The sequence below is a fragment of the Ictidomys tridecemlineatus genome, chromosome 4, assembly GCF_052094955.1.
Source record: "Ictidomys tridecemlineatus isolate mIctTri1 chromosome 4, mIctTri1.hap1, whole genome shotgun sequence".
Classification (NCBI taxonomy): domain Eukaryota; kingdom Metazoa; phylum Chordata; class Mammalia; order Rodentia; family Sciuridae; genus Ictidomys; species Ictidomys tridecemlineatus.
The window spans coordinates 179,265,803-179,279,347 of NC_135480.1; the positions used below are offsets into that span (position 1 = coordinate 179,265,803).

The 13,545-nt window shown below is 36.7% G+C and overlaps 2 protein-coding genes and 1 non-coding gene across 13 annotated transcripts in view; 1 reads left to right on the plus strand and 2 right to left on the minus strand.

Annotated features, from left to right (window-relative positions):
* Nucleotides 1-11,443, minus strand: part of Erp44 (endoplasmic reticulum protein 44) — an 83,194-nt gene extending 71,751 nt beyond the window's left edge. The window contains exon 1 of the mRNA XM_005326318.4: nucleotides 11,177-11,443. Within this exon, the coding sequence (XP_005326375.1) occupies nucleotides 11,177-11,233 (57 nt within the window). The 5' untranslated portion in view covers nucleotides 11,234-11,443. The remainder of the gene's footprint in view (nucleotides 1-11,176) is intronic.
* LOC120890226 (U1 spliceosomal RNA) lies at nucleotides 410-573 on the minus strand. The gene has a single exon (XR_005734467.1). It is a non-coding gene; the product is annotated as a U1 spliceosomal RNA (small nuclear RNA).
* Invs (inversin) overlaps nucleotides 11,436-13,545 on the plus strand; it is a 206,649-nt gene continuing 204,539 nt past the window's right edge. For all 11 annotated transcript variants that reach the window (XR_013438190.1, XR_005734029.2, XR_013438191.1 and 8 more), the window contains exon 1: nucleotides 11,436-11,810. The gene's annotated coding sequence lies outside the window, so the exon portion shown is untranslated. The remainder of the gene's footprint in view (nucleotides 11,811-13,545) is intronic.

The following is a 13,545-nucleotide window of genomic DNA, read 5'->3' on the forward strand; positions in this document are numbered from 1 at the left end:
AAATAGTAGTGGTTTCTTAAAGTGCTTATCAACTTGTCACTTTCCCCTGATTTTATCAAAATAGTGATAAAGGTAATTATGATTGATAGAAATAAAGATCCAACTTGATATGCCTTTCTGCTTTTAATATAAAAGCAAATAAATTACTACTAATAAACTATTTTTATAGTTTACAAACATATCATTAACATCAATTTGATATCTCTGCATCATCACAGAAACTCTGAGGTTGAAAGAGGAATCATACTCCTATTTTACAAATAAGGAAATCAAAATTTCATAGTGTCTAGCATATAGTAAAAGCAAAATATTTGTTAAATGAATAAGATACAAATAAGCTAAGTGACTTATCCAAATTAGTGGCAGAACAGGGTTCAAACCCAGTATTTTTTTCTTCTTCTTCTTTTAATTGGGGAAACCTTGAATGAAGTCTCCCACTACCACAAATTGTGCAACTGAGTTTCCCACATTTGGGGAAGCCTCTAGGGTCAGAACATCCAGAGTGCAATGGATGAGATTCACCCTGGGAAAGCCACCTTCATGATCATGGTATCTCCCCTGCTAGTTAAGTATCCAGGCCTTTAAAAAAAAAAAAAATAGGTGAATACAATATCTTTATTTTGTTTCTGTGTGGTGCTGAGAATCAAACCCAGTGCCTCAGGCATGCTAGATAAGCACACTACCATTTGAGCCACATCCCCGACCCCAGGCCTTTTAAAATCCTAAAACCAGTGGACTCTTCAACAAAACAAAATTACCTCCATTAAACTAGTTTCATAATTATACAATGAATAAGTACAATACTAATTAGGTATAGTTATAAAACAGAGTTAAGTAGATCATTTACTCACTGTCCCATTTTTAAGATGCTTCTGTCAGTAGAACAGTAGGACCAGAAGACCACAGTGGATGAAAGCTAGTCTTGTGAGCTCATTACTTCAGTGTACACAATTTTAATATGACTGGATGGGCAACTTGAAAAATATTTTTAATCATCTACTCATTTGCTGATTCCCCTAATCCTAACATTTACTCACCACCTTCTATGTAGCAGATACCAGAAGAATTTCCTCAGATGTACTATAGATACATTTACAACTTTGTAGAAGAGGTCTTTACCCCATCTCACACTTAGAAAATGGAAGCTCAAGGTCAAGTAACTCTGAGGAACATTGTCAGGCTAGTAGTCGCTTCCAAGTGGTAGGAGTACAAGTACATGTACAAGTGATACCTTTTCTGTCTATATTCCCATGAACTAATATCTACCTCTCTCCACAGGAATGAACAAGAGCCTAACCTTACATTGTTCAACATATATAACTATTAGAAATCCATTCAAATATGCACCAAAAAACGTAGAAGGCCATATACTAAAATGCTATCATCAGTTGATATATGCACGTCTTTTTTATGCTTTTCTGTATCATGAAAGTATATCACTAACAGAAAAACGTAAGGAACTCTTGGTTTAAAATCTTAAGTGATCACAATAGTGTTTTTCACACTTCAAGTGTGACACCTCACTCCCCAGTCACACACAGAATGATATTTTAATATAGTAGAGAAACACTGCTGATATCCAAAGCACACCCTTAAAAACATCAACAGGCCATATTTTTACAGGTAATTTTACTAACTACAATGTAGATATGTTCTTATTCAGAAAACTTTCTCCTAAAGCATCATTTAAAGTATGATGATGAAATCCCCTCAAGTGGGATTTCACCAAATTGCAGACCTTCAAATCCCAAAGTCAGTCACATTCCATTAGAGTTGAGAGAAACAGTCTATTCAACCCTACTTAACACTCAGCTAAGAAAACAAATCCTCCAGAAGGAAATTGCCTAAATGACCCTGTAAATAATAAGAAGAGCTGGGCATTAGAAGGCACACTTGTAATCCCAGCAACTTGGGAGAAAGGCATGAGGATCACCAATTCAAAGTTGGTATGGGCAACTTAGTGAGATCTTGTATTATAACAAAATAAAAAGTGCTAAGGATGAGCGTTTGCCTAGCACACAGGAGGCCCTCAGTTAGATCACCAGTAAAAGGTGTGGGGAGGAGAGGGAAGGTGTATAAGAAAATGAACACTAAGACTCAAATTCTTATTTTCAAATTTTAACTGATGCTTCCCTAACCACTAGGACACGGAAATCCAAATCTATGTTCACTGACAAGATGACTGACATTTTCCAGATTACTGCTGTCCCATGAACGAACAAGGTATACATTCCTCAAAACTTTGAAACACTACTGGAGTAATTTTCCTCATTCTTTAGCTCACTTTATCTTGCTCTAGAACAGCACTATTCACTTCCTGTGGATGGCACTTTCTGGGATGATAAAATACATTCCACGATCCATAATGTGCACCTTCATACACTGGATGTGCCAGATTATGTACTCCAAATGTAGCTACTGTGACTGAGGAACGGAACTTTTATTTAATTTAAGTGAACTTAAATTTATAGGACAACTTTAGACAAGTATAACTTCAGTCATTATTAGTGCACATCACCCATTCATGTTCTTATGTTCATTCCCAATGGCTAAACTGAGTAGTGATAGTCTCCTAAAAAGTAAAAAGGGCTCCAACTCTTTTTCCAAGGTCAAAAACTCTTCTGATTCTCAAAGACTTGTTAAATACAATTACCAAAGGTCCTACTATAAGACTGTGACAATCTTGAAGAAGAAATGGAAAAATCACTGGCACTCTAATATTCAGCCTAGTTTTTTTTAAAAAAAAAAATTAGTTGTAAATGGACACAATATTTTGTTTGTTTGTTTATTTATTTATTTATTTATTCATTCATTCATTCATTCATTCATTCATTCATTCATTTATTTATGTGGTGCTGAGAATGTGGTGCTAGGCAAGTGCTCTATCACTGAGCTACAACCCCAGCCTCAGCTTGGTTTTCTTTAGTTCAAATACTAGTAAGTTTTTTTTTTGAGATGATTTCCTCTTTCTTTTTTGTATTAGTAATGTTAATGTCTACAAATTCAAGCAACTTTTAAAATTAGAGTTCAGTACAATGCTCAAGGTTCTACATAATGACATAATCATAAGGCTAGAGAAATCATAGAGATTCTTACCACAATATCACTGAGGATTTAAAAAGCAGTTATACAATGATTTGACCTGAGGCCATGGCATCACAGGCAAGACTCATTGGAAGTGGCATTTTTCCTATCCCCTGTTAATCTGATGATGATGATAATTCACTAAAAACCAGGATTCTTATTTTTGCTAAATTGATAACTGTTATGAAAGTTGGGCAAAGGGTTTGCCAGATTCTTTAGAACCAATTCTTATATTTAGCCATGTCAGCAAACCAGATAGGAAGACTTTGTTACAAAAACAAAACAAAAAGTATTCATGTAAAATATTTCACAGATAGCCCTTGTTCTTCATTCCATTCATGTCTAAAAATTAACCAATCAATTAACCCTTCAAGTCAATACTCAAATTCGTCTTTTTCAAAAAAGTTGCTCTACCCTCCACTGAGAACTAATTTGTTTCTTACAAACATCTACAACGGTACTTCTCAAACTTTTTAAAGTACATTTGAATTACCTGGGTAAGTATACAGTACAGGTTAGGATTCAATAGGTAAAGCTACTTGGAAGAAGCATGCTTAGGCTCGCAATCCCACCTCTGAATATCTACAACCCATCTCTATAATTACTTTCAGGTATCACTTTCCTTTTGGTATTCTAATTATTTACATATACATCTTCTCTCCCTAAGTGAATGACAAATTTCTTGGAGGCATGATTCACATATCAATTATCTTTTTCTCTTTCATAGCAAATAGGCATTTAAGTGACAAAAGGAAAGAAAAAATAGCAATGATAAAGAGCAGGTTCTTCCAATCTAGATACCCCTCAATAGATGAATGGATAAAAAAAATGTGGTATATATACACAATGAAATATTACTCAGCAATAAAAGAGAATAAAATCATGACATTTGTAGGTAAATGGATGGAGTTGGAGAATATAATGCTAAGTGAAACTAGCCAATTCCAAAAAACCAAATGCCAAATGTTTGCTCTGATATAAGAAGGCTGATTCATAGTGGTGTTGGGAGGGAGAGCATGGGAAGATGGGAGGGGAAGGGCGGGGGCAAGAAGTATAAAAAAGATGCTGGAATGACATAGACATCATTACCCTAAGTACATATATGAAGACAAGAAAGGTGTGAATATACTTTGTATACAACCAGAGATATGAAAAATTGTGCTGTATATGTGTAATATGAATTATAATGTATTCTGCTGTCATATATAACAAATTAGAATAAAAAATAAAATTAAAAAAAACAGTAACTTCCTGCAGTCTGGAATATATAGATAGTTCCCTTCTACCAGATCAAAAGTAGACTAAGGATTAATAAATGCTATTAAAAATCAAACTTTGTAATCATTTCCTTGGCTAGATGAAACAGAGCACAGCAGTGATCAATATCAGAAAAGCTGTAATCAAAGCACACTTCCCTTTATATGTACAACAGGGTGAGTGGCACAGTGCTATAACTTGTGAAAAAGCAAAAAATTTTAAGGAAATATTCAAACTTAAGGAAGTCTACAACTTAGAGGAAATCAGAGGAATATCCTTTTTGAAAATAGAGGAATACCCTTTTTGAAAACAGAGAAAATCAGAGGAATACCCTTTTTGAAAACAGAGAAAATCAGAGGAATACCCTTTTTGAAAACAAGCAGAGTATATAAAGAATTACTAAATCATCAAATCCAATGTGCTTACCTTATGACTACAAATTCAAGTTAGATAATTTATCTAAGGTTACTGTGTAAAATGGAAGAGTTTGGAACTTGCACATAGATGTCCTGATATTTCTTTGCACAGTGCTACCTCTTTAAGGGACACTAATGAACATAGGAATAACACCTTCCATTATCTTCTGACTACATTTATTCTGAGTTAATGGAGGAAGGAGGAGTAGCTGATTTTTGGAAAAGACGACAAATAACATGAACAAGTTACACACACATACACACACACTCTCTCTCTCTCTCCCCGCCCTCCCTCACAGAAATACAGTCTCAATAAATGTGCAAAAATTCAATTCTGGTTATAATAAATGTAAATAGAAATTATATATCATCTTTCGGTATACTAAATTGGCACAGACTATAAAAGTACTCCCTGTTGATTAGAATGTGAGGAAGTGGCACTGTTGGCAGAAATTCACATAGGTACAACTTTCTAGTAGAGCAATTTGGTACCATGTACCAGAAACTCCAAACAAAAAACATCACATGTGACTCAATAAATATAATTTTAAAAGTATCCCAATGATATATTTGGAGATTTGCAGTGAACATCATCATTGTATGTTTTTCTTTTGTACATTTTCTATAACACTGAAAAAACAGAAATAACCAACAATCCAAACATCTTTAATAAAAGACAGTAAATTATAGTGCATCTATAGGTTGAACTATTATAAAGCTCTTTGAAAACCATAATTTACAGTTTAGGAAATGTTTTCAGTACTGTGAAATGAGACACATTCTCATTACTTAATTCAGACAGGGTAGTCCATTCCAGTCTCTCTCAACATTTGAGTACATCATAGATTCAAATAACAATAATATAAAGGGCTACTGTCTCTTTCAGCGTGTGTGTGCAGCATACAGAAACAGAAGACCAACAATCTCATAGGTAGGAAGATACTTCACATTAAAAATACACAAATGACATTTAAATTTAAAAAAAACTCAATCACACTCATATTAAAAAGGAGCAAATTAAAAGACATTGATGTACCAATTCCCACCTATCAGACCCCCATCATACCTTGCTAAGGATACAGAAAAACTTACATTGTTGGCAAGATCACAAAATGGCCTAATCCCTATATGTAGGATTTCATTATATCAACAACACGTACAAAGTTCCATAAACTATACATTAACTTTTTGCTTTGGAAGCAGTAAATTTTATTAATTTTTTGGAAATTTAAAAAGCATATTTGTTATCAAATTAACAATAATAGACCAACAACAGATTAACATAAATAGCATCTCTTATGAAAAACAACTTATTTCCTAAGCAAAATAGATTTTAGAGAGAAGTGTGAAATTATTTAAGTTACTGCAAATCTAAGATCTGGTTTAATAAAAGATGACAAGATTCTCATATTTGCCTTTGCATTTAATCTGAAAGCAGTAGATTCACATGATTATAAATGTTAAAAAACTAAAAATTGAAAAATAAATAAAATAAATGAACTTAACCACATATATGAGCTTAACCATATATATTGGTTAAAATTACTTGAACTGAATTATAAATTTATAGCAAACATAAGGAACAGAAAAACAAAAAATCCAAACCACAAGGACTATCAGTAATAACCATAATGTGAGAAATTCTATAGGACTTTTTCCTAAAGAAATTATAAGGAAAAAAGATGAGATGGAGAGAGATCCTATAAATTTAAAAACTTTGGCCTGGGGGTATAGCTTGGTACAGTTCATGGTTAGCATATGCGAGGCCCCTGGTTCAATTTTTAACACCAAAAAAAAAAAAATGTTTCATAAGAGAGACATCAATCAATTGGAATGTATACACTTTACATGGCCCCTGGTTTGGTCAGTCTGGTTTTTTTTTTTAATTTTATTTTTTAGTTGTAGGTACACAGTAAATATCTTTATTTTTTATTTATTTATATGTGATGCTGAGATTCAAACCCAGCGCCTCACACGTGCCAGGTGGGGCGCTCTACCATTGAGCCATAACCCCATCCCTGCTCAGTCTGTTTTTTAAAAAATGGACATAATCTGGACTGGGGTGGTGGCTCAGTGGCAGAGTGCTTGACTAGCATGTGAGGAACTGGGTTCAATTCTCAGCACCACATATCAATAAATAAAATAAATGTCCACTGACAACTAAAAAAACTATTTTTAAAAATGGACATAATCAGGAAAATCCAAACACTAACAAAATATTTGATTAATTTTTCAAAATGTGGTAATGATATTACAGGAAATTTTCTCCAAACAACTAATGCCTGGGTCCCACAGATATAACTGATCTGGTGTAGGGCCATGATATTTTCAGTTTTGTTTTTCAGTGCTGGAAACTGAACACATTCTACCACTGAGCTCCACCCTGATATTATTTCATTAAAATTGTCCCAGGTGATCCTAAGTCAGGTATTATAAGCCACTGTTATGAAGAAAATTATATCAGCAGGATAAATAACTTACTTAGTTATAAAATGAACTACATGCCCCCTGAAATACTTTTCTTGAAGATTGGAAACTGTACTTATTGGCATTGATGGTTAAAAAATGACACCTTTTGAATTCTACTGTATTTACTTTTAAGACACTTACAGAATATTAATTAAATAAATGTTTACTTAGCTCTCTAATTCACTTAATTTCCTAAACTAAACAACTTCTCCCAGCTCCCTATGCACACTCAACAAATCAGGAGCAACAATGGTAAGTCTTAAGTATTCAGGCATGAGCAATTAGGGCTACTATATATAAACACATTTATCAAGAAATTGAGAAAACATCTTCAATAAAGCAACTGGAGCAGAGTGCTAAAAGTCTTTGAACCATAGAAGGGGTTACTTAGGATATATGATGCAACTTCATTCCAATGTAGTCTTATTTCCAAAACTCTTGTACACAATCAATGCAGAAAGAATACAAAGAATAAAGCTGAAGATGATCACTTTCAACCCTGAATAAACCTATCTCAGAAACAAAAATAAGTAGAAAAGGTTGAATGAATATATTTTAACATACATCAAAGCACAGAAAATAGTTATCACATTGAACTTTTGTATTCAGTTATTTATCCAGAGAGGATTTTCAGGCATAAAGTGGTATGTTCTAAGATGTTTTTGAGATCAGCAAAAAGATAGCTACTTGCTTCCAAAAGCTTCGGTTGTGCTTCAGCTGTTATTGTACAAATGTTACTAACTTAAGTAGATCTAGTTCTTTAGAGCTGATGCATAAAATGCCTGAAAAAAACTTAACTGTAGAAAGAGAATATATGGCTATTTACAGCAGGAAATACAGGAAAAAAAAGGATGACTTAAGGGGTAGTTGGAGAATGTTTAAAAAAGTACATTGGGTAAGATAAAGAATATATTTATTAAACAGGTTAACACTGACTAAGCAGGTTCCATCATTTGACAGAATCATCAGGTAATTAGAGTTGTGATTAGATAGACATTTTATAAACATTTGTTAAGCAGGATGAAATTATTAAAGTAGGTAAACACTGTGTTCAAACTAAATCTAGTATGACTTGTAATTCTGGTTTATTAAGTCTTTTCTGGGGCTTTATTTTCCAGCCCATTAACTTTTACAAGTATTCTCTAAAATATCTGCTACATTTACTTAAAAAGGTATACAAAATGCTAACTAAAATTTAATTAAACCGAGATTTTATTTGGAAAAAACTGTTCCTTTATATACTTAACAGGGTTGGTAGGTTTTCTAGGAAAAGCATGAGTTATTTCTAAATAAATTCTTTTTCATTTAACTTAGCTGGACAACCAAAGAATATTATTTGAGGAAAGTGTTTCTGATGTAGGTTTCGTATTCAATGTTTCAACTTTTCTTACCAATGTCTTAAGATTTTTGCCCTTTGTACTTTTCAGGAACTTTAAAATAATTTATAAGACAATTTTAAGTCATTTTATAGATAAGAAAAAGATTAGTATCTAGTTCCTTAAGGAGGAATAGGTCTCTAATAATTGTATTGTTGCAACATTTCTAGAAGGAATAAAGAATCACAGTATATTTTTAAAAAATCACCAAATAATAATAAAGCACTACAGTGTTAGAGACTGTAAACAAGTCTGGATGGCGCCTGGCAAAATGCCAGAGGGAGTGGTTTGTGAAGTAATGCCAGCGAGCCATTAAGTGTGGAGATTTCTTATTGGTTGACTGCTGTTATCTATTTTATGTTAATTAAGATAAGCTGTGTGGAATGTATAAATACTTCTGTTGTCCTACAATAAAGGCTCCCTCTCCTGCTGTATCAATCTACACAAGTTGTTCATCACTCCCCGGCTATTTTGCCCAGCCAGCCGGACTGCGGCACTAGAGAGAATATTCTTCTTTATGCAGAAATCATTCATTGTTGTATACTTATGAAAAGTAGCAGTAAGATATACCATCATTTAGCTGGTATATCTTATTGCTACTTTGAACCATAGAAGAGGTTACTTAGGATATATGATCCAATTTCATTCCAATGTAGTCTTATTTCCAAAACTCTTGTACACAATCAATGCAGAAAGAACAATACAAAGAATAAAGCTGAAGATGATCACTTTCAACCCTGAATAAACCTATCTCAGAAACAAAAATAAGTAGAAAAGGTTGAATGAATATATTTTAACATACATCAAAGCACAGAAAATAGTTATCACATTGAACTTTTGTATTCAGTTATTTATCCAGAAAGGATTTTCAGGCATAAAGTGGTATGTTCTAAGATGTTCTTGAGATCATCAAAAGATAGCTACTTGCTGTAATCCCAGCAGCTAGGGAGGCTGAGGCAGGAGGACCATGTGTTCAAAGCCAGACTCAGCAATGGTGAAGCGCTAAACAACTCAGTGAGACTCTGTCTCTAAATAAAATACAAAATAGGGCTGGGGATTGTGGCTCAGTGGTCGAGGGCCCTGATTCAATCCCTGGTACAAAAAAAAAAAAAAAAAAAAAAGGAAAGAAAGAAAGATGTACCATCATTTACTATTATCATGTTAATATACAGTGCTGAGTTCTCAAAAGTATTTTGCCAGGGCTGCGGTTGTAGCCGGTGGTAGAGTGCTTGCCTAAAGTGTGTGAGGCACTGGGTTCGATTCTTAGCACTGCATATAAATAAAATAAAGGTGCATCAACAACTAAAAATATATTTTTTAAAAAGTATTTTGCCATTTAATCTAGTTTTTTATAGTGCTTTCTCTGAAAGGGACCTAGTAGTGTCCATATATGGCTTTTAAACATGGCTTACAAGTCACAAAGAAAAAGAAAACTATTTCAAATACAAATAGTAAATCTTTACTGTGATAAGGTGGTGTAAGCAATGTAAGTTAAGAAAACCTGTTTCTAAGGCTATGGATTTAAGTCAGTGGTATAGCATTTGCCTAGCATATGAGAGCTCCTGAGTTCAATCCCCAATTCCTGTGGGTTACTTAACTATGTTCCTTAGATTGTGAAGAAAGTGGTTTTTACTCAATAATTTTCATTTTAAGTTTGGCTTTCTAAAAACTACAATTAAAGTAGTTTCAAATATTGTACTATAATAATTATCCAATTAAACACCCATCATTTTGTCACACTGAGTTGGCCCTTCACTTTTGTCCGAATTTTACCTAAATCCTAGGTCACTTAGGTTACGCAATCAAGATGTACTTTGGAGTCAGAGGAACTAGGGAAAGATTCCTTTATAGAATGGGATGACACTGAGCAGGTTAGGAAGTTAATGAATGCATGTGTTTGCAGAAGACCTGGTCTCAAGACAAGAGAAAAAAAAAATATGCTTCAGTGGGAGGTTGTAAAGATATCTGAAGGAGGCCTTGAGTTGAGCCTGTTAGATAATCACACTCTCCATATTTGCAAACCTTTATTCCCCAGTAGACACCAAACCAGTTTCCAGTTCCGGGTTCCCAACCAATCCTATGAAGCCACAACAGAGGGTTCTGCCAACCTGGGCACCGTTTCAGGGCTCTACAGTGAGATCTGCAGGACCCCAGCACCTGTCGGCTTCAAAGCCTTCCCAAATGGAGAAGGGGGAGGGGGGAAATACACTAGGTTCTATCCTCCGTCCTTTTGCACTGAGGCTTCCACCAGGTCCACACACCCTCAAAACTGAAACAAGCCCTGCAGTCCGGCGGTAAAGGGGAGCTCCTCATGGTGACCCTCCCACGTACCACTCCTCTAGAACTAATTCTCTTGTTTACAGGTCCCAACCCCGACCGCGGTTCCTCAGGCCTCCAGGACCCCAGGCCTAGGGAGCCGACAGACAAATGGAGAAAGTCAAGGCAGCAGGGGAGAGTGCACTCCTGGTCATCGGAGAAAGACAGGAATGCAGGGGCAGCAGTGGTGCCCCCTCGGCAAGGGCGGGAGGCGTCCGAGAGTCGGCCGAAAGGTCTGTCATTCCCCCACTCACTCACCAGGAGCAGCAGGGAGCATCTGACGTCGGGTAAAGATAGGAAGACGGCAGGATTCATGGTAACGCTGGGGTCCACAGCAGGGACGGGCGTTGGCGGCTGGGAGTGGGCTGGGCTGGGCTGGGCTGGGTTAGGAAAGGGCTGGGCTCCGGGAGCCAGCAGCAGTAGAGGATTTTCCCGGCAGCTGCACCTCGTCCTCTCGACCCGGAGCTCCAGCGGCGAACACCCGGGACAACTTCCAGAGAGGCCTCGCACGCCCTCACTTCCGGGTCCTGCCTACCCCGGGGCACGTCGGGAAATGTAGTCCTGCGCTTCCCTCGCCGAGCAAGTCATCGGACATCTGGAACTCCCTTTCCCAGTAGGCCCTCGGCCTAGTCCCACCGAGCCCTCTGCGCGCGGGGCCCTGTGGGATTGAAAGGGCAGAGGGTGTCTACCTCCTAGCTTCTCAGGATAAGAACTACAGCTCCCAGAAGGCTGTGTGGCCGAGCCCCTCGGGCGGCCTTCTGAGACTCTCCCGCATCAGCGCCCTGGGGTCTGACCCTGCGGTGTAGTGTCCTGGCCTGGCGAGAGGGACGGCCCCGTGAGGGTCGTGCCTCCTAGAGCCGCCCCCCGGACGTCAGTCCTGGAGGAGGCGAGGGTGAGTAGGAAGGGGCCTGGCTGGGGAAGCTCAGATTGATCGCTGTGCACCGCCCTGACCGCTGCCGCAGACCCTTGGCCCTCTTGAGTTGTGTGGCCTTGAGCCTTTATCACTGGCCTCCTTGCCTGCTTCCTCTTCTTCTGCACTAAATCCTCCGTTATGAACTAGGAGTCAGTGATTATTCCTTATTGTTTTTGAGGGCTCATGTGAGGAATCGATCTGGTAAGGGACAGGAAAGCACGTTGTAAACTGTAAAGCTCAGTGACAGATTGATTGCTTCTAACACCTGGATGACTCATACAGAATAATTACGAAATTCCTTACCCAAGCAGTCAAGGATGTTAACCTGGCCCGGGTAGGTCGCCAGCATCTTGTGTAAACCGGTCCTCGAGCTCCGAAGGATAGCCACATAATAACCACGAAGTACCAAGAAGGCACTCAATGTTTTATGGTTCTCCCCTGCCTTTGCTCCAGTTTTCCTGCTGCCTGAAATGGGAAATTTCTTTCTGTAATTCTTTCTCTTTCTGTAATTCCATCTCAAATGTCATCATCCCTGACATTTGTCATCTCTGACATGTCAACAACGAACCCATCTTTTAGTCCTCCTAATAAGAATTTCTTTTTGTGTGAGACTACAGCACCACTCGTTTTGTACCGTTATAATTATTACACCATTTATTACACTGGCATGTTTTATAATTATTTAATGATGCCCTTGTATTTTATGGCACTTTAAGTAAGTGGTTTTGATTTTCGGTTATTAAAAAAATGGTTTACAAAAGAACACTAGCGCAAAAAAAAAATAATAATAATAATGCTAAAAAGTACCCTAAAAGAATGGCTTTTGCAGGATGACAAAATTAGACAGTGGTAGAGCCAAGACTTTCACTTAGATCTCCTGACTGCTAGGGCAGTGCTCTTACCACTAGCCACTCACCTCCCTCTCTGACAGAGCCCATGTGTAGTTGAAATGGGAAATTAAAAAAGAGCAGGTACTCATTTGCATGAACTCATTACTCCAAGAAATTAAATTTTGATCCTTCTCACTCTTTAGACTTAGTACTCAGCCTTTAACCTTTAATTCAACAAACATGTACTAAGTATCAACTATACACCTGTAAATTCTAAATGCTAAGAAATATGAGATGAAATTTATATATACATATAACTGAAAGCTAACTTTTATTTGTTTTTCAAAGTACATAAAGAACTTTTATGGCTTTTATAACTCTAGTCACTTAGAATCCAAGTGAGGAATGAGAGTTCAAAGCAATGCCTGATTGCCTGTCAACTTGTTGAGTAAATGAACATAGTCTACCCTTTTTACTTTTCATATTTTCGAGAAATCCAGAGAGCTGAGGAAATTTAAAGAGATGCTGCTTATTATAAACACACCTAAGCCTAAAACCCAAAAGTAACTGCTCTCCCATCATGTTTCCATCTCCATCTGTGTTATGTAGATTTTTTCCAAGTGACTTTAATATAATTCTGCATATGACAGTGGTTCTTCCGACATGACAGACATGCTTGAACATGAAAACTGTCTCACAGTACCCGCTTCCTCTATATTTTCTGCCATCATACTAACTAAAATAACAACATAAAATCTTTAAAAGCTAACCTATACCATAATTTTTAAAAATATCTGATTTCTAAGGCAGAATTTGAACAAATAGCACTTATCAATGCCAAGTACTAGCTGATCAGTTGTGGAGCAAACCCAGAGTTTGTGGAG